Below are 21,030 nucleotides of genomic sequence, written 5' to 3'. Positions count from 1 at the left end.
GGGTGGAGCCAGCGCCCAGGGCAGCCTGGGGTGATCGACACCTGGCGGAGGAGAGCCGTTGACGATTCCTTCTCCCATTGACTTGCCAAGTGGTCACTCTGCCTCCTGGGAGGAGGTTGGTGCCTCGATGTCGGGGCCGGCCGGGCCCAGGGTTAGGGTCGAGTTGAGGCCACGCGGCCTCGTGCAGCAATCTTGAGCTGGAGAGGGGCCACCAGCCCGCTTCCCACTTGGTGTCCCAGGTAGGTCACGGACCCTTGGCCAACCTGGCACTTGCTGGCCTTGATGGTGAGCCCGGCTTGCTGGAGGGCGTGTAGAACCTCCCGCAGGTGGCGGAGGTGGTCGGTCCACTGATGGCTGTACACAGCAATGTCGTCCAGGTAGGCGGCGCTGAAGTCTTCCAGGCCCGCCAGTACCTGGTTCACCAGCCGTTGGAACGTTGCCGGAGCGTTTTTCATGCCGAAGGGCATTACTTTAAAGTGGTAGTGCCCGTCCGGGGTAGAGAAGGCGGAACGTTCTTGGGCCCTAGGGGTGAGGGCGATCTGCCAGTAGCCCGCCGTTAGGTCGAAGATGCTCAGGTAGCGGGCGGCCCCCATCCGGTCAATTAGCTCATCTGCCCGGGGGATGGGGTGAGCGTCGGTCCTGGTAACTGCATTCAGCCCCCGATAGTCCACGCAGAACCGGAGCTCAGGGGCAACGCCCGGGGCGGCCGCCTTGGGAACCAGGACGACTGGGCTTGCCCAGGGGCTGTCTGAGGGTTCGATCACTCCTAGGGCCAGCATTTTGGACACCTCGGTCTGGATGCAGGCGCGCACCCGGTCTGGTACGCGGTACGCCTGGTGTCGAATAGGAGGGCTGTCCCCGGTGTCCACATCGTGAAGGCACCAGGGGGTGACTCCGGGTGTGAGGGAGAACAGGGAGGCGAACCGCCTCAGGAGGGCTTGACAGTCTTGGCGTTGCTCCGGGGACAGGGCCTCGGAGAGCTGGACCCCTTCCACTGAGCCATCCCGCTCGAGGGCCCTCAGTAAGTCCGGAAGGGGTTCGGAGTCTTCTTCCGTCCCGTTATCGGTAGCCATCAGGAGGCTGAGTTCGGATCGCACAAAATGGGGTTTGAGCCTGTTGGCATGGAGGACCCGTAGAGGGTTCCGGGCAGTCTCCATGTCGATTAAATAGGTGACGGGCCCCTTGCGTTCGATCACCTTGAAGGGTCCGGACCATTTGTCTTGGAGTGCACAGGGTTCAACCGGGGACATCACCCAGACCCGTTGTCCCGGTTCGAACTCGATGGAGGATGCGTGCTGATCGTACCATCTCTTCATGTCCTCCTGACTGGCCTCGAGATTGGCTTTGGCGGTTTCTCGGAACCGCCGGGTCTGGTTGCGAAGAGCCAGGAGATACCTGTAGATGTCTGGGGGAGTTTTCTGGGGAGGCTGCTCCCAACCTTCCTTGACTAGGCTGAGGGGGCCCCGGACGGGGTGCCCGTACAGGAGTTCAAATGGGCTGAAGCCGAGGGATTTCTGCGGGACCTCCCGATAGGCAAACAGGAGGCATGGAAGTAGCACGTCCCACTGGCGTCGAAGGGGTTCCTCTAGGCCCATAATCATTCCCTTGAGGGTGCGGTTGAACCTCTCGACCAGTCCGTTTCCTTGCGGGTGATAGGGGGTCGTGAATTTGTAGGTGACCCCGCATTGTTGCCAGAGAGACTTCATATATCTGGAGATAAAGTTCGTGCCCCTGTCGCTGACGACCTCCCGGGGGAACCCCACCCGGGAGAAGATCCCCATCAGGGCTCGGCCCACCACGGGGGCCGTCACAGTCCGAAGAGGGATGGCCTCGGGATAGCGGGTGGCGTGGTCTACTAGGACCAGGATGAACCGGTGTCCTTGGGCTGTTCGGGGGTCGAGGGGCCCAACAATGTCTATTCCCACTCGTTCGAACGGGGTGGTGACGACAGGAAAGGGTTGTAAAGGTGCTTTGATTTTTCGGCCACTTTTTCCGCTGGCCTGGCAGGTGGGGCAGGCCCTGCAGTGGTTGGTGACATCCTTTCGCATTTGGGGCCAGAAAAAATGGGTCACCAGGTGGTCGTAGGTTTTATCCTGTCCCAGGTGTCCGGCAAGGGGGACATCGTGGGCTAAGTTCAGGAGAAAGTCTCGGAAGCGAAGGGGCACCACCAGTACCCGACTGGCTCCTAGTTCTGCAATTTTCTGCTCGCTGTAGAGCAGGTCTTGGTCCCAGTAGATCCAGTGGGCCCCCGAGGTATCCCCTGTGCTCTGGGCCAGGGCTTGCTGCCGGAGTCCTTCGAGAGAGGGACATGTTTTCTGTTCGGCCCGGAATTGTTCCTGAGTGGGGCCTCCCTCCTGACGCCATTGTGCCAGGTCAGGGACGTCCCGAAGCTGGTCGGATCCTTCTTCTGTTTGGGTCGAGGGACTGGCTTCTGGGGCGGCCTCCTCTGGGATGAGCGCGGGAGGAGGTTCCGGCCACTCGGGCTCTTCTAGACTGGGGACCGCGCGGGCGGTCATGGACCGGGTCGTGACGCAGACCCATTCGGGGAGGCCGAGCATTCCCAGGTGTTCTCTCCGTTCGACGGCTGCCCAGGGAGAGCTTTCAAGGTCGTTTCCTAGGAGGCAATCCACGGGGGCATCATCGCGGACAGTTACCTTTAACATCCCTGTTACTCCTCCCCACTCGAAGGGGACGCAGGCCATGCGACACAGACTTTCGGAGTTGTCTGCTGATCGGACAGGGCAAAGAATGTTCGGCAGGATTTGGTCTGGAGTGACAAGGTGGCGTCGGACCGCCGTTACACTGGCCCCGGTGTCGCGGAGGGCTTCCGCCCGGCGGCCATTAATGTTGACCCACGGGCTGTACTTCTGCGTGTTGGCGGGAAGGGGGGCCCGCGGAATCATCTCTCTCTCCCCCAAGCAGACCAGCGCCATGGCGGCTGGTGCCCACTCAGAGGGGTCGGTCTCGTACTCTTCTTGGTCGTCCGGGATTAGTTCTTCCCCTAGGGCGGCCGCTGCGACCTGGCGGGGGGTAGTGTTCGGATTCTTTGGGCAGTTGGGATCACTGGCGTAGTGGCCGGGTCGCTGGCATCTGTGGCACATAACGTTGGCCCGGGAACCGGCCCGGATGGCCGGGCTCCCTCGGCCGGCCGGGGTCGAGGGGCTGCTTGTGGGCGACAAGGGGCCGGGGTCTCTCCCCCGACCCTGGCCCCCTCCTCCTCCTCCCCGGGGGCGATGGGGCCCTGGGTACGGTCTGGATGATTCGCTGGGTCCGTTCCGGCCAACTTGGGTGCTTTCCCACCGGTCGGCTTCGGCGGCGAGTTGTCGAGGTTCGGTTAGTTTACTGTCCAAGAGGTGTTGCCGGAGTTCCACGAAGCAGTTGTTAGACAGGTGCTCCCATACGATAAGGTCAAAAAGTTGTTCGTAGGTGGTCACTTTGTTGCCCTTGATCCACCCTTCGAAGGCTCGACTAAAGAAGTTCACGTACTCCACCCAAGTCGTACCCGGAATCCGTTTGCAGTCGCGGAACCGCTGGCGGTACATCTCGGGTGTGAGCCCGTATCGAGTGAGGAGGGCGGCCTTCATGTGGTCGTAGGATGTCATCAGATGGTCCGGGAGTTGCAGCAGGGCGTCCCGCCCTTCGTTGACAAACCTCCCCCATAACCCGGCTCCCCAGTCGCTCCGTGGAATCTGGTGGGAGGTCATGGCCACCTCATAGGCTTTAAACCACTGCTGTATATCATCGTTCTTGTGGTATTCCCGGATGACATCTTTGGGGATGTGAACCTTGGGCTCGGTAGAGGCAGGCAGGCTCGGTCGTTCGGGGAACCCGAGTTCTTTATTCTGTTTCTGGATTTCCAGTTCCTTGAGATTGCGCTCATGTTCGTACGCTAGTTTCTTTTCCTCTAGCTCTCTCTGTTTTTGCTTCTCTTCTCGCTCCTCTCGGAGCCGTAAGTGTTCCAGAGTTATTTTTTGTTCCGCCAGTTTGAGTTCTCCATCCAAGCGAAGTCGGGCCAGTTCTAATTCGTGGAGTCTGCTTTTTTCTCTTTCTTGGATCTCTTCCAGGGAGAGCCCCGCTCTTCTTTCTTCAATTGGTGCGGGGCCCGTCTCGGTTGTTCGTGTTCGGGGTACGGCCGTACCCGTTTCTGCCCAAGCTTCTAGGGCTCATTTGAAGTCTTCCTTTGTGCTCAGACCTGTGGTTGGAAGGCCAAGTTCTATGCAATATTGCTTCAGTTCCCGGTGGTTGTAGTCTTCCAATTTTTCCATCTGGAATTTTTCCGTTGTTCCGCTCTCTGTTGTCATGGTGGTTGTGTGTCGTGGGGAGAGTGACTCTCTGTACTATTATGCGTAGGTTCGGATCGCGCCGCTGGCCACCAATGTTAGACGGGGACCCTGAGGGTCGGCCGTCTACTGAGGGAGAGGTCCCCGATGAGGACCACCTCCGGCGATTGTACAGATATGTCACCTCCCTCCCCACAAACAGCCACCACACCAGGTTGAGTTCAATACTTTTATATAAGGTTTGTAGGGCACGGATATTGGCGATACAGGATATATCGGACCCGAGGGTCCTCTCACTTCTAGTCTCTGTAGGGAAAAAGGGGGTAGCGGGACAGTCTTGGTACCGGGTTGGTACAGGAGGTGGCAAGAGGTGAGCTCACAATCCTCGAGCTGGCGAGTCTGCAAGTCGGGCCGCGGCAGCGCCAGCAGGCCAAGACGATGGTTTCACGAGGCAGAGGGCCGCGGCAGCGCCAGCAGGCCAAGACGATGGTTTCACGAGGCAGAGGGCCGCGGCAGCGCCAGCAGGCCAAGACGATGGTTTCACGAGGCAGAGGGCCGCGGCAGCGCCAGCAGGCCAAGACGATGGTTTCACGAGGCAGAGGGCCGCGGCAGCGCCAGCAGGCCAAGACGATGGTTTCACGAGGCAGAGGGCCGCGGCAGCGCCAGCAGGCCAGTCGCGGATGAGTTCTTCTCGGGTCTCTCGACTCCAGGATACAACTACCTTCCTGGTCTGGCCCTGCCCCAGTTATAGGTCTGGTCCCCTTTGATGTCCGGACCCTCGCGCCTGGGGGGCCGGGAGGTCCGGGATGAGGGAGTCCAGACACCCAGCAGGGGGGTGGAGCCAGCGCCCAGGGCGGCCTGGGGTGATCGACACCTGGCGGAGGAGAGCCGTTGACGATTCCTTCTCCCATTGACTTGCCAAGTGGTCACTCTGCCTCCTGGGAGGAGGTTGGTGCCTCGATGTCGGGGCCGGCCGGGCCCAGGGTTAGGGTCGAGTTGAGGCCACGCGGCCTCGTGCTGTAGTACCCCAAAATGGCGGCTGGGCCGAGGCCGGGGTGCGGATGGTGACCCGGGCCAGCTGGGTCCGGAGCTGGTGTCTTGTGGTGGAGGGATTGCAGGTTACTTCGGGTGGTCGCCGGGGACTCTGGTTGGGGATTCAGGGAGAGCCAGGGTCCGGGTCCCGTTGCGGGGAGGGGGGACAGCCCGACCATGCGGCCTGTCCAACAGCACAGTGTAGAAGTTTGTCTTGAAATGAAAAGTGTAGAGGTTTGTCTGGGAATGCACGGTGTAGAAGTGTGTCTGGGAGCGCACAGTGCAGAAGCGTGTCTGGGAATGCACAGTGTAGAAGTTTGTCTGGGAGTACACGGTGTAGAAGTGTGTCTGGCAGTACACGGTGTAGAAGTGTGTCTGGGAGTGCACAGTGTAGAAGTGTGTCTGGGAATGCACAGTGTAGAAGTGTGTCTAGGAAAGCACACTGTAGAAGTGTTTCTGGGAATGCACAGTGTAGAAGTATGTCTGGGAACGCACAGTGTAGAAGTGTGTCTTGGAATGCACAGTGTAGAAGTGTGTCTGGAATGCACAGTGTAGAAGTATGTCCGGGAATGCACAATGTAGAAGTATGTCTGGGAATGCACAATGTAGAAGTATGTCTGGGAATGCACAATGTAGAAGTATGTCTGGGAATGCACAATGTAGAAGCGTGTCTGGGAATGCACAGTGTAGAAGTGTGTCTGGGAAGAACTGTGTCTGGGAATGCACAGTGTAGAAGTGTGTCTGGGAATGCACAGTGTAGAAGTGTGTCTGCGAAGAACTGTGTCTGGGAATGCACAGTGTAGAAGTGTGTCTGGGAATGCACAGTGTAGAAGTGTGTCTGGGAATGCACGGTGTAGAAGTGTGTCTGGGAATACACAGTGAAGAAGTGTATCTGGGAATGCACGGTGTAGAAGTGTATCTGGGAGTGCACAGTGCAGAAGTGTGTCTGGGAAAGCACAGTGTAGAAGTGTATCTGGGAATGCACAGTGTAGAAGTGTATCTGGGAATGCACGGTGTAGAAGTGTATCTGGGAATGCACAGTGTAGAAGTGTGTCTGGCAGTGCACAGTGCAGAAGTGTGTCTGGGAGTGCACAGTGCAGAAGTGTGTCTAGGAAAGCACAGTGTAGAAGTGTGTCTGGGAATGCACAGTGTAGAAGTGTGTCTGGGAATGCACAGTGTAGAAGTGTGTCTGGGAATGCACAGTGTAGAAGTGTGTCTGGGAATGCACAGTGTAGAAGTGTGTCTGGGAATGCACAGTGTAGACGTGTGTCTGGGAATGCACAGTGCAGAAGTGTGTCTGGGAATACACAGTGTAGAAGTGTTTCTGGGAATGCACAGTGTAGAAGTATGTCTGGGAACGCACAGTGTAGAAGTGTGTCTTGGAATGCACAGTGTAGAAGTGTGTCTGGAATGCACAGTGTAGAAGTATGTCTGGGAATGCACAATGTAGAAGTATTTCTGGGAATGCACAATGTAGAAGTATGTCTGGGAATGCACAATGTAGAAGTATGTCTGGGAATGCACAATGTAGATGTATGTCTGGGAATGCACAATGTAGAAGTGTGTCTGGGAATGCACAGTGTAGAAGTGTGTCTGGGAAGAACTGTGTCTGGGAATGCACAGTGTAGAAGTGTGTCTGGGAATGCACAGTGTAGAAGTGTGTCTGGGAAGAACTGTGTCTGGGAATGCACAGTGTAGAAGTGTGTCTGGGAATGCACAGTGTAGAAGTGTGTCTGGGAATGCACAGTGTAGAAGTGTGTCTGGGAATGCACGGTGTAGAAGTGTGTCTGGGAATACACAGTGAAGAAGTGTATCTGGGAATGCACGGTGTAGAAGTGTATCTGGGAGTGCACAGTGCAGAAGTGTGTCTGGGAGTGCACAGTGCAGAAGTGTGTCTAGGAAAGCACAGTGAAGAAGTGTATCTGGGAATGCACAGTGTAGAAGTGTTTCTGGGAATGCACGGTGTAGAAGTGTATCTGGGAATGCACAGTGTAGAAGTGTGTCTGGGAGTGCACAGTGCAGAAGTGTGTCTGGGAGTGCACAGTGTAGAAGTGTGTCTGGGAGTGCACAGTGCAGAAGTGTGTCTAGGAAAGCACAGTGTAGAAGTGTGTCTGGGAATGCACAGTGTAGAAGTGTGTCTGGGAATGCACAGTGTAGAAGTGTGTCTGGGAATGCACAGTGTAGAAGTGTGTCTGGGAATGCACATTGTAGAAGTGTGTCTGGGAATGCACAGTCTAGACGTGTGTCTGGGAATGCACAGTGCAGAAGTGTGTCTGGGAATACACAGTGTAGAAGTGTATCTGGGAATGCACAGTGTAGAAGTGTGTCTGGGAATGCAGTGTAGAAGTGTGTCTGGGAATGCACAGTGTAGACGTGTGTCTGGGAATGCACAGTGTAGAAGTGTGTCTGGGAATGCAGTGTAGAAGTGTGTCTGGGAATGCACAGTGTAGAAGTGTGTCTGGGAGTGCACGGCGTAGAAGTGTGTCTGGGAATGCAGTGTAGAAGTGTGTCTGGGAATGCACAGTGTAGAGGTTTGTCTGGGAGTGCATGGTGTAGAAGTGTGTCTGGGAGTACAAAGTGTAGAAGTGTGTCTGGGAGTGCACACTGTAGAAGTGTGTCTGGGAATGCACAGCGTAGAAGTGGGTCTGGGAATGCACAGAGTAGAAGTGTGTCTGGGAATGTACAGTGTAGAAGTGTGTCTTGGAATGCACGTTGTAGAAGTTTGTCTGGGAGTGCACGGCGTAGAAGTGTGTCTGGATGTGCACAGTGCAGAAGCGTGTCTGGGAATGCACAGTGTAGAAGTTTGTCTGGGAGTACACGGTGTAGAAGTGTGTCTGGCAGTACACGGTGTAGAAGTGTGTCTGGGAGTGCACAGTGTAGAAGTGTGTCTGGGAATGCACAGTGTAGAAGTGTGTCTAGGAAAGCACAGTGTAGAAGTGTTTCTGGGAGTACACACTGTAAAAGTGTTTCTGGGAATGCACAGTGTAGAAGTATGTCTGGGAACGCACAGTGTAGAAGTGTGTCTTGGAATGCACAGTGTAGAAGTGTGTCTGGAATGCACAGTGTAGAAGTATGTCTGGGAATGCACAATGTAGAAGTATGTCTGGGAATGCACAATGTAGAAGTATGTCTGGGAATGCACAATGTAGAAGTATGTCTGGGAATGCACAATGTAGAAGTATGTCTGGGAATGCACAATGTAGAAGTGTGTCTGGGAATGCACAGTGTAGAAGTGTGTCTGGGAAGAACTGTGTCTGGGAATGCACAGTGTAGAAGTGTGTCTGGGAATGCACAGTGTAGAAGTGTGTCTGGGAAGAACTGTGTCTGGGAATGCACAGTGTAGAAGTGTGTCTGGGAATGCACAGTGTAGAAGTGTGTCTGGGAATGCACAGTGTAGAAGTGTGTCTGGGAATGCACGGTGTAGAAGTGTGTCTGGGAATACACAGTGAAGAAGTGTATCTGGGAATGCACGGTGTAGAAGTGTATCTGGGAGTGCACAGTGCAGAAGTGTGTCTGGGAGTGCAAAGTGCAGAAGTGTGTCTAGGAAAGCACAGTGTAGAAGTGTATCTGGGAATGCACAGTGTAGAAGTGTTTCTGGGAATGCACGGTGTAGAAGTGTATCTGGGAATGCACAGTGTAGAAGTGTGTCTGGGAGTGCACAGTGCAGAAGTGTGTCTGGGAGTGCACAGTGTAGAAGTGTGTCTGGGAGTGCACAGTGCAGAAGTGTGTCTAGGAAAGCACAGTGTAGAAGTGTGTCTGGGAATGCACAGTGTAGAAGTGTGTCTGGGAATGCACAGTGTAGAAGTGTGTCTGGGAATGCACAGTGTAGAAGTTTGTCTGGGAATGCACAGTGTAGAAGTGTGTCTGGGAATGCACAGTGTAGACGTGTGTCTGGGAATGCAGAGTGCAGAAGTGTGTCTGGGAATACACAGTGTAGAAGTGTATCTGGGAATGCACAGTGTAGAAGTGTGTCTGGGAATGCAGTGTAGAAGTGTGTCTGGGAATGCACAGTGTAGACGTGTGTCTGGGAATGCACAGTGTAGAAGTGTGTCTGGGAATGCAGTGTAGAAGTGTGTCTGGGAATGCACAGTGTAGAAGTGTGTCTGGGAGTGCACGGCGTAGAAGTGTGTCTGGGAATGCAGTGTAGAAGTGTGTCTGGGAATGCACAGTGTAGAGGTTTGTCTGGGAGTGCATGGTGTAGAAGTGTGTCTGGGAGTGAACAGTGCAGAAGTGTGTCTGGGAGGGCACAGTGTAGAAGTGTGTCTGGGAGTGCACAATGCAGAAGTGTGTCTGGGAGTGCACAGTGTAGAAGTGTTTCGGGGAGTACACAGTGTATTAGTGTGTCTGGGAATGCACAGTGTAGAAGTATGTCTGGGAACGCACAGTGTAGAAGTGTGTCTTGGAATGCACAGTGTAGAAGTGTGTCTGGGAATGCACAGTGCAGAAGTGTGTCTGGGAATGCACAGTGTAGAAGTGTGTCTGGGAATGCACAGTGTGGAAGTGTGTCTAGGAATGCACAGTGTGGAACTGTGTCTTGGAATGCACGGTGTAGATGTTTGTCTGGGAGTGCACGGTGTAGAAGTGTGTCTGGGAGTGCACAGTGCATAAGTGTGTCTGGGAATGCACAGTGTAGAAGTTTGTCTGGGAGTGCACGGTGTAGAAGTGTGTCTGGGAGTGCACAGTGTAGAAGTGTTTCTGGGAATGCACAGTGTAGAAGTATGTCTGGGAACGCACAGTGTAGAAGTGTGTCTTGGAATGCACAGTGTAGAAGTGTGTCTGGAATGCACAGTGTAGAAGTATGTCTGGGAATGCACAATGTAGAAGTATGTCTGGGAATGCACAATGTAGAAGTATGTCTGGGAATGCACAATGTAGAAGTATGTCTGGGAATGCACAATGTAGAAGTATGTCTGGGAATGCACAATGTAGAAGTGTGTCTGGGAATGCACAGTGTAGAAGTGTGTCTGGGAAGAACTGTGTCTGGGAATGCACAGTGTAGAAGTGTGTCTGGGAATGCACAGTGTAGAAGTGTGTCTGGGAAGAACTGTGTCTGGGAATGCACAGTGTAGAAGTGTGTCTGGGAATGCACAGTGTAGAAGTGTGTCTGGGAATGCACAGTGTAGAAGTGTGTCTGGGAATGCACGGTGTAGAAGTGTGTCTGGGAATACACAGTGAAGAAGTGTATCTGGGAATGCACGGTGTAGAAGTGTATCTGGGAGTGCACAGTGCAGAAGTGTGTCTGGGAGTGCAAAGTGCAGAAGTGTGTCTAGGAAAGCACAGTGTAGAAGTGTATCTGGGAATGCACAGTGTAGAAGTGTTTCTGGGAATGCACGGTGTAGAAGTGTATCTGGGAATGCACAGTGTAGAAGTGTGTCTGGGAGTGCACAGTGCAGAAGTGTGTCTGGGAGTGCACAGTGTAGAAGTGTGTCTGGGAGTGCACAGTGCAGAAGTGTGTCTAGGAAAGCACAGTGTAGAAGTGTGTCTGGGAATGCACAGTGTAGAAGTGTGTCTGGGAATGCACAGTGTAGAAGTGTGTCTGGGAATGCACAGTGTAGAAGTTTGTCTGGGAATGCACAGTGTAGAAGTGTGTCTGGGAATGCACAGTGTAGACGTGTGTCTGGGAATGCAGAGTGCAGAAGTGTGTCTGGGAATACACAGTGTAGAAGTGTATCTGGGAATGCACAGTGTAGAAGTGTGTCTGGGAATGCAGTGTAGAAGTGTGTCTGGGAATGCACAGTGTAGACGTGTGTCTGGGAATGCACAGTGTAGAAGTGTGTCTGGGAATGCAGTGTAGAAGTGTGTCTGGGAATGCACAGTGTAGAAGTGTGTCTGGGAGTGCACGGCGTAGAAGTGTGTCTGGGAATGCAGTGTAGAAGTGTGTCTGGGAATGCACAGTGTAGAGGTTTGTCTGGGAGTGCATGGTGTAGAAGTGTGTCTGGGAGTGAACAGTGCAGAAGTGTGTCTGGGAGGGCACAGTGTAGAAGTGTGTCTGGGAGTGCACAATGCAGAAGTGTGTCTGGGAGTGCACGGTGTAGAAGTGTTTCGGGGAGTACACAGTGTATTAGTGTGTCTGGGAATGCACAGTGTAGAAGTATGTCTGGGAACGCACAGTGTAGAAGTGTGTCTTGGAATGCACAGTGTAGAAGTGTGTCTGGGAATGCACAGTGCAGAAGTGTGTCTGGGAATGCACAGTGTAGAAGTGTGTCTGGGAATGCACAGTGTAGAAGTGTTTCTGGGAGTACACAGTGCAGAAGTGTGTCTGGGAATGCACAGTGTAGAAGTGTGTCTGGGAATGCACAGTGTGGAAGTGTGTCTAGGAATGCACAGTGTGGAACTGTGTCTTGGAATGCACGGTGTAGATGTTTGTCTGGGAGTGCACGGTGTAGAAGTGTGTCTGGGAGTGCACAGTCCATAAGTGTGTCTGGGAATGCACAGTGTAGAAGTTTGTCTGGGAGTGCACGGTGTAGAAGTGTGTCTGGGAACGCACAGTGTAGAAGTGTGTCTGGGAGTGCACGGTGTAAAAGTGTGTCTGGGAGTGCACAGTGTAGAAGTGTGTCTGGGAATGCACAGTGTAGAAGTGTGTCTGTGAATGCAGTGTAGAAGTGTGTCTGGGAATGCACAGTGTAGAAGGTTGTCTGGGAGTGCACGGTGTAGAAGTTTGTCTGGGAGTGCACAGTATAGAAGTGTGTCTGGGAATGCACAGTGTAGAAGTGTGTCTGGGAATGCAGTGTAGAAGTGTGTTTGTGAATGCACAGTGTAGAGGTTTGTCTGGGAGTGCACGGTGTAGAAGTGTGTCTGGGAGTGCACAGTGCAGAAGTGTGTCTGGGAGGGCACAGTGTAGAAGTGTGTCTGGGAGTGCACAGTGCAGAAGTCTGTCTGGGAAGGCACAGTGTAGAAGTGTTTCTGGGAATGCTCAATGTAGAAGTGTGTCTGGGAATGCACAGTGTAGAAGTGTTTCTGGGAATGCACAGTATAAAAGTGTGTCTGGGAATGCACAATGTAGAAGTGTGTCTGGGAATGCACAGTGTAGAAGTGTGTCTGGGAATGCACTGTGTAGAAGTGTATCTAGGAATGCACAGTGTTGAAGTGTGTCTTGAAATGCACGGTGTAGAAGTTTGTCTGGGAGTGCACGGTGTAGAAGTGTGTCTGGGAGTGCACAGTGCAGAAGTGTGTCTGGGAATGCACAGTGTAGAAGTGTGTCTTGGAATGCACGTTGTAGAAGTTTGTCTGGGAGTGCACGGCGTAGAAGTGTGTCTGGATGTGCACAGTGCAGAAGTGTGTCTGGGAATGCACAGTGTAGAAGTTTGTCTGGAATGCACGGTGTAGAAGTGTGTCTGGGAGTGCACAGTGTATAAGTGTGTCTGGGAATGCACAGTGTAGAATTTGTCTGGGAGTGCACGGTGTAGAAGTGTGTCTGGGAATGCACCGTGTAAAAGTGTGTCTAGGAATGCACAGTGTAGAAGTGTTTCTGGGAGTACACAGTGTAGAAGTGTGTCTGGGAATGCACAGTGTAGAAGTATGTCTGGGAACGCACAGTGTAGAAGTGTGTCTGGGAATGCCCAGTGTAGAAGTGTGTCTGGGAATGCACAGTGTAGAAGTATGTCTGGGAATGCACAATGTAGAAGTGTGTCTGGGAATGTACAATGTAGAAGTGTGCCTGGGAATGCAGTGTAGAAGTGTGTCTGGGAGTACACAGTGTAGAAGTGTGTCTGGGAATGCACACTGTAGAAGTGTGTCTGGGAATGCACAGCGTAGAAGTGGGTCTGGGAATGCACAGAGTAGAAGTGTGTCTGGGAATGCACAGTGTAGTAGTGTTTCTGGGAGTACACAGTGCAGAAGTGTGTCTGGGAATGCTCAGTGTAGAAGTGTGTCTGGGAATGCAGTGTAGAAGTTTGTCTTGAAATGAAAAGTGTAGAGGTTTGTCTGGGAGTGCACGGTGTAGAAGTTTGTCTGGGAGCGCACAGTGCAGAAGTGTGTCTGGGAATGCACAGTGTAGAAGTTTGTCTGGGAGTACACGGTGTAGAAGTGTGTCTGGGAGTACACGGTGTAGAAGTGTGTCTGGGAGTGCACAGTGTAGAAGTGTGTCTGGGAATGCAGAGTGTAGAAGTGTGTCTAGGAAAGCACAGTGTAGAAGTGTTTCTGGGAGTACACACTGTAGAAGTGTTTCTGGGAATGCACAGTGTAGAAGTATGTCTGGGAACGCACAGTGTAGAAGTGTGTCTTGGAATGCACAGTGTAGAATTGTGTCTAGAATGCACAGTGTAGAAGTATGTCTGGGAATGCACAATGTAGAAGTGTGTCTGGGAATGCAGTGTAGAAGTGTGTCTGGGAATGCACAGTGTAGAAGTATGTCTGGGAACGCACAGTGTAAAAGTGTGTCTTGGAACGCACAGTGTAGAAGTGTGTCTTGGAATGCACAGTGTAGAAGTGTGTCTGGGAATGCAGTGTAGAAGTGTGTCTGGGAATGCACAGTGTAGAAGTATGTCTGGGAAAGCACAGTGTAGAAGTGTGTCTTGGAATGCACAGTGTAGAAGTATGTCTGGGAATGCACAATGTAGAAGTGTGTCTGGGAATGCAGTGTAGGAGTGTGTCTGGGAATGCACAGTCTAGAAGTGTGTCTGGGAATGCACAGTGTAGAAGTGTGTCTGGGAATGCACAGTGTAGAAGTGTGTCTGGGAGGGCACAGTGTAGAAGTGTGTCTGGGAATGCTCAGTGTAGAAAGGTGTCTGGGAATGCACAGTGTAGAAGTGTGTCTGGGAGTGCACAGTGCAGAAGTGTGTCTGGGAGTGCACAGTGTAGAAGTGTGTCTGGGAATGCACAGTGTAGAAGTGTGTCTGGGAATGCACAGTGTAGAATTGTGTCTAGAATGCACAGTGTAGAAGTATGTCTGGGAATGCACAATGTAGAAGTGTGTCTGGGAATGCAGTGTAGAAGTGTGTCTGGGAATGCACAGTGTAGAAGTATGTCTGGGAACGCACAGTGTAAAAGTGTGTCTTGGAACGCACAGTGTAGAAGTGTGTCTTGGAATGCACAGTGTAGAAGTGTGTCTGGGAATGCAGTGTAGAAGTGTGTCTGGGAATGCATAGTGTAGAAGTATGTCTGGGAACGCACAGTGTAGAAGTGTGTCTTGGAATGCACAGTGTAGAAGTATGTCTGGGAATGCACAATGTAGAAGTGTGTCTGGGAATGCAGTGTAGAAGTGTGTCTGGGAATGCACAGTCTAGAAGTGTGTCTGGGAATGCACAGTGTAGAAGTGTGTCTGGGAGGGCACAGTGTAGAAGTGTGTCTGGGAATGCTTAGTGTAGAAGTGTGTCTGGGAACGCACAGTGTAGAAGTGTGTCTGGGAATGGACAGTGTAGAAGTGTGTCTAGGAATGCACAGTGTAGAAGTGTGTCTGGGAATACACAGTGTAGAAGTGTGTCTAGGATTGCACGGTGTAGAAGTTTGTCTGGGAGTGCACAGTGTAGAAGTGTGTCTGTGAATGCACGGTGTAGAAGTGTGTCTGGGAATGTAGAGTGTAGGAGTGTGCCTGGGAATGCACGGTGTAGAAGTGTGTAAATTCCCATTCAGGGATAAAGTCAGGACCCCAGCGGGCCGTCATGACCGCCACCTAGTGGCTGGATGGCAAAATACCAACAACTTCCCAATCTCCGGAAGGGCGTGGCTGCCCTGCCACCTCGCATGAATATTGGAATTAGAAGAAAAGTTCAGGACAGTTCATTGTGACGAGTGTTTTTAATGAATAGAAAACAATCTTAATGTCATTGTGTTCTAGCTAGCACAACCCGGTTTGTGTTCAAAAGACTGCGGCCTCGTCAGCCTGCATCAACTCTCAAATTACACGAATGAGTGTTCTATATGTGTCCATTTCAGATCTCTCCAGGCAGAGAAACCTTCCAGTCCCACAGACCTCCCCAGGCAGAGTAACCTACCAGCCCCACAGACCTCCTCGGGCACAGAAACCTGCCAGTCCTACTGACGTCTCCGGGCACAGAAACCAGCTAGTCCCACAGACCTCCCCAGGCAGAGAAACCTGTTAGCCCCACAGACCTCCCCAGGCAGAGAAACCTGCAAGTCCCACAGACCTCTCCGGGCACAGAAACCAGCCAGTCCCTCATATCTCCCCGGGCACAGACACCTGTTAGCCCCACAGACCTCCCCGGGCACATAAACCTGCCAGTCCCACAGACCTCAACGCCGGGGCACATGGGAACGTTTTTCTATTTTTGTGCTGTGGCCAAAATAGAATAAGCTTACTATGGGCTCATTATTATTGCTACGTCAGTGCAAAATTAATTTCTTTTGTTTTTTACCTGGAGTCAAAGTGGATGTCTTATGGCCCGAAGTTGTAGGTCTGCTGTTTTTCTAATGAGATAGCTCCATAACTGAAATAAGAGGTATTTCTGGCATCTTCACAGTGGCGTAAGATAAGCCCCTGCAGCCCCCTCGGTGCAGGGTGGGCCCTCAAGCTCCAGGGGGCCTCCTCTGCAAAAGTGGTAGGTGGTGGCCTGGGGAGGGGGGCCCCACCGTGTACTTTGCAGGGGGCCCCCCCGCAACTTTAGTTACGCCACTGTTCAGAAGACAAGCAAAATAGAATAAATTTCACGGTACTCTGCACTTTGCTAGCTGAAATGTATTCATTTGTGTTTCTCAAGAGGAAGCCATGTGCAGAGTGATTCTGTTTTGTAACACATTCAAGACTTCTTTCCCAAGTCGGCTCTAAGGGCCCGATTCACAGAACTAACTTATGACAAAATCCTAAACTTACTGCTATTTTGGTATTCACAGAAGTTAGGACTCCTAACTTTAGGACTCCTAAATGCCTTCTCTGAGTACCGAAAGTCTTAAAGTTACTCAGTTTAGGAGTAGTAAAGTTAGGACTCCTAACTTTAGGACTCCTAAATGCCTTCTGTGAATACCGAAAGTCTTAAAGTTAGGATTTTTCTCAGTTTAGGACTAGTAAAGTTAGGACTCCTAACTTTACTCCTAAACTGAGAAAAATCCTAACGTTAAGACTTTCGGTATTCACAGAAGGCATTTAGGAGACCTAAAGTTAGGACTCCTAACTTCTGTGAATACCGAAATGAGTAAGTGCCTACTGTGAATACCGAAATGAGTAAGTGCCTACTGTGAATACCGAAATGAGTAAGTGCCTTCTGTGAATACCAAAATGGTAGTAAGTTTAGGATTTTGTCTTAAGTTAGTTCTGTGAATCGGGCCCCATGAATCGTTCATTCATTGTACAATCTATTGTTTTTATTTGTTGCATACATGCCATGTTAGTTCTTTAATTTCTTATGTATGCCTTATTATTTTATGCACGACAGAAGGTGCTCCTAATATTCCTTATTCTTCAGTTGGTTTGTGCATGTAACGTTATTGTTGCATCCCTGTAATGTCAGACCTCCCCATGTCGAACGTGTGACTTTACTGCCTGAAACATATAAAATGTCCCTTTCTGGGATATGGGCCAGACCTGTTGTGCCTTCTCCCGTGCCTGCTTTGCAGACAGACCTTATGTTGATCTCTCGCAGTTTCATCATTTGATGCATTCTTGGTGAACCACGTGTTTCCCCCTGCAATGATTCTCAACTTTGAATAAGCCTTTATGGGTTTGAACTTTGTATCGTGAAAGTTTTTTTTATTTGCACAAGTGGCACTGTCTTAGGACCTGTCTGTGTCTCCGCCCTCTTGATCGGTTAATTAAAGGCTCTCAGAGAGGACATTCTGGTCTGATCTTGGCATCCACTCTCCAACCTTATGATACAACTGCCAGATAACACATTGGGGCACATTAGCAAGGGCAAGATCGCCGATTTAGCGGCACTTTTTGCCACTAAAGCGGCGACATTTTTATCGCCCTAACAGCAAGCTGTCGCTAACAGCAGTTAGCGACAGCTTTCAGGCGATAGCTACCGGTTTGGGGCCCGCTTTGCATGTCAGCAATATTTATCGCTAATGACATGAAAAGTGGGCGTACCCAAACTGTTAGCGACTGAAAGCAGTCGCTAACAACGCTATCGCCTATTAGCAATGCAGGCTTTTCGATAAGAAAAAGTTGCGCTAAGCGCGATTATCGCTAGAATCTAACACCTGCTAAAAACATGACATACCTGTTGCTTCTTCAATGGGAGGTGGATTGTCCGGGTAAGTCCCCATTGGCGTTAATGCGTGAATATCGTTGGATTTCCAGCAATATTCAGGCACATCGTCGCTATCGCTGGATCTATTAGCACAATGGAGATAAACGTTGCTAACAGCATGTTTTCTCCGCTACCATATCCAGTGATAGGCAGCGATAACAATAAATGCGCTAAGAGTGTTTTGCGATAAATATCGCAATTCCTTGGTCCGCAGCCCCCGAACAGGCACGCGCCTCCGTGGTCATGACTGAATTAGAAATTCATTCCACAGACTTTAATTAAAACCATTACTATTGTGAAGGCCAGAGAGGTATTGTCAGCTCCTCGAACCGAGGTTTCTGCACTTGTCCCCAGTAGGCCAACACTGCTGAAAGGACCCCAGGCAGGGGGACCCCAGGACAGCACCTTGAAGCCTCTCCCACTGAGGCAGGGCGCGTTCAGTGCGGCATCTTTGTAAACCAGCCCCTCACACATGCATTCAGTGTCCTGTCCCTCCTTACTTTCTAACTTCATAAACACATAGGTTGTCTTACGTCGATGGCGGTCAGAGACAGCGGCACAAACACCGTGAAGGGTCCGAGCTTCCTGAGCGTCAAGGCGCAGCCCCCCGCTGGAAGAGAAGGGAGAGGGGTTAGGCAACAATCGTTTTCAACCTTCAGTTCTTGTTCAAACCAACACATTATTCTACCAGTAACTCCCCTTGAAATGTGTCTTTCTTATAAACACCACCCTGTCCCATTATTCCACTCACACCTTCGACCTCGTACACTTCTGCAGTTACCACGCAGGCTCTCAGCCAAGCCTGGGCTGAAAAGCCTGCATTGGCTTCCTGTTAGGGAGAGAATCAATTTTTAATCTTTGTGTATTGCCCACCAGGCCTTCTGGAAAACAGGCCCAGTGATCAATCACTCTCTGATCACTCCATATCATCCCAGCAAACAATTGTGCTCATCTCATGCTTTTTTAGCCATAGTTCCCAAGATCAGGAGAACAAGAGCAGGAGGTCGCTCGGTCTCCTTTAATGTGGCCAAATTGTGGAATGCCCTTCCCCTTTATCTGAGATCTAATTCTGACCTGCCCTCCTTTCGTAAACAATTAAAAACGTTCCTGTTTAATAAATAGAGCTCTCCCCCGGCCCATGGGCCTCCGTAGGCAGCACCTTGGTATCAGCGCTTGGACGCCTCAGGGCAGCTATTCGCGCTTTATAAAATTCATTTTCATTTCATTTCACCTCCCAAACCTCTATATATATGATTGTTGCTAGAGGTTTCGTGGAAAAAGTAAGGGATAGTTTGATTTACTGCTTAGACACTAACAGGCACATGCATCAAAGGATTTTGCGATCGCAAACGGTGCGAATCGCAAAAATCGGCCGTTTGCGATCGCAAAATCTGCTTTTGGAATGCATGAAGGGTGAAGGCCCTCGCAATTTGAGAATTCGCAAATATTTGCGAATTCTCAAATTGCGATTGCATTTAAGGAATTGCATTTTGAGGATGAACCTCATGCTAATTTGCGAAAACTTTGAAAAATGCACTTTTGTGCATTTTTCAAAGTTTCATGTTGTGCACACACATGCCCTTAGGGCATGTGTGTGCACAACATATGTGCACAGATTGATTTCAGGGGTGCAACAGGGTGTCCTTTGGACACCCCTGCACCCTTGAAATCGCATTCTCAATTTGCGATTCGCTAATTGCGAATCGCAAATTGAGAATGTCTTCCCATTCATTCCTATGGGCCTCTAGGCCCATAGGAATGAATGGGGAGGTATTCCTTAATTGCGACTTGCAATTTGCGAGTCACAATTAAGGAATATTAAGAAATCGCTATTTTTTTTGCGATTGCTTAATTGCGATTCCTTATTTTTCGCAATTAAGGAATCGCAAAAAGCAATATTGATGCATGTGCCTGAATGAGTGCAGCAACATGGGAATGCATAGCTTGGGGTGGAGTAAATTGCATTCAGTTAAAATATGTGGTATGCAGCATTAAGCACCGATAATGGCTCTATAACAAATGTTTGTTTTTATCATTACCTGTAGTGACCCCGGACGAAGGGCCCTAGTAGCCCGAAATGCATTGGGCTTTTGATACAAGCTGCCTTTGGATGGATAAATGAGTCAGTACGTGTTATTGCAAAAAGGTCCGGATGGGCACATCAATAGCATAAGAAACCTGGAAAAATGGCATCACTCCGTGCCCGCGGATCAGATGGGAGGAATTTGAGAAAATTGTGCAAGCGAATGATCCCATGGTTTAAAATATGATTAACTTGTTTCCACAAAATCAACGGATCTAAGGACTAGTGAGCTGTGCCTTTGGATTGTGGTGTATTTCGCCCCATTATGTTGGTATTCTAATCTCACGTGCCAATTGGGCAAGGCGCTTTTCCAAGGAGCACGCAACAACGCATCATGAGGATTATTAATGGATTACGATTTGAATAGGTGTGCATTCCATATCTTTAACATGTACATACCTCAAACCACAGTCACACAAGTGAGGTGGGTACCCCAAGCCCCATTCACACAGGTGAGGTGGGTACCCTAAGCCCCAGTCATACAGATGAGGTAGGCACAGGTAAGGTGGGTACCCCAATCCCCAGTCGTACAGGTGAGGTGGGCACAGGTGAGGTGGGTACCCCAAGCCCCAGTCACACAGGTGAGGTAGGCACAGGTGAGGTAGGTACCCTAAGCCCCGGTCACACAGGTGAGGTGGGTACAGGTGATGTAGGGACAGGTGAGGTGGGCACCCCAGCCCCACTCACACAGGTGAGGTGGGCACAGGTGAGGTAGGCACCCTAAGCCCCAGTCACACAGGTCAGGTAAGCTCAGGTGAGGTGGGTACCTCACGCCCGAGTCACACAGGTGAGGTAGGCACAGGTGAGGTAGGCACAGGTGAGGTAGGTTCCATGATTCCCGAGTCACACAGGTGAGGTAGGCACAGGTGAAGTGGGTTTCCTAAGCCGCAGTGACACAGGTGAGGTAGGCACAGGTGAGGTGGTTTCCCCAAGCCCCAGTGACACAGGTGAGGTTGGTTTCCTAAGCCCCAGTGACACAGGTGAGGTAGGCACAGGTGAGGTGGGTGCACCAATCCCCAGTCACACAGGGGAGGTGGACATAGGTGAGGTGGGTACCCCAAGCCTATTAATAAATCAAGCGAGGGAGTGACGAGGTCGTGCTAAAGAGCCCTATGGTGGACGCACCCTCCTCCCGGTAATGGTATTAGCAAACAAAAGATCCGCCTCTAGGAGGTTTGCTGTGAGCCAGGAAATAGAAGGCATACACAGTATCTGTTGAAACACCCCTCACACTCCAAAAGGGCCCTTGGTGTCATGCTTCATCATCGGGGTCTTACCGCCCCGCTGCGGGACGGGCGTGCTACGACTGGCGACTACGCTGGAGCTCTTTTAATTTGTAAGTGCTATGTGAGGTGTATTTGAGTGAGTGAAAGTAGGGTCAGGGGTGGATGAAAAGTGAGATTAAAAGATACCTGGCCTTATGAATTCCCATTTTTTTTTATTGGTCATCGGCTGGTAAAACTAAAAAATGTGCTCGTTCTCCTGGTGATGT

General features: G+C 51.1%; 1 protein-coding gene across 1 annotated transcript in view; it reads right to left on the bottom strand.

Annotated features, from left to right (window-relative positions):
* Positions 1-21,030, bottom strand: part of STAB1 (stabilin 1) — a 769,578-nt gene that overhangs the window by 499,277 nt on the left and 249,271 nt on the right. The window contains exon 12 of the mRNA XM_078661896.1: positions 17,989-18,065. Coding sequence (XP_078518022.1) covers positions 17,989-18,065 — 77 coding nt within the window. The remainder of the gene's footprint in view (positions 1-17,988; positions 18,066-21,030) is intronic.

This window comes from Lissotriton helveticus, chromosome 9 (assembly GCF_964261635.1).
Source record: "Lissotriton helveticus chromosome 9, aLisHel1.1, whole genome shotgun sequence".
Lineage (NCBI taxonomy): Eukaryota > Metazoa > Chordata > Amphibia > Caudata > Salamandridae > Lissotriton > Lissotriton helveticus.
The sequence above is the reverse complement of the archived record's forward strand: the minus strand, read 5'-3'. Positions and strand labels throughout refer to the sequence as shown.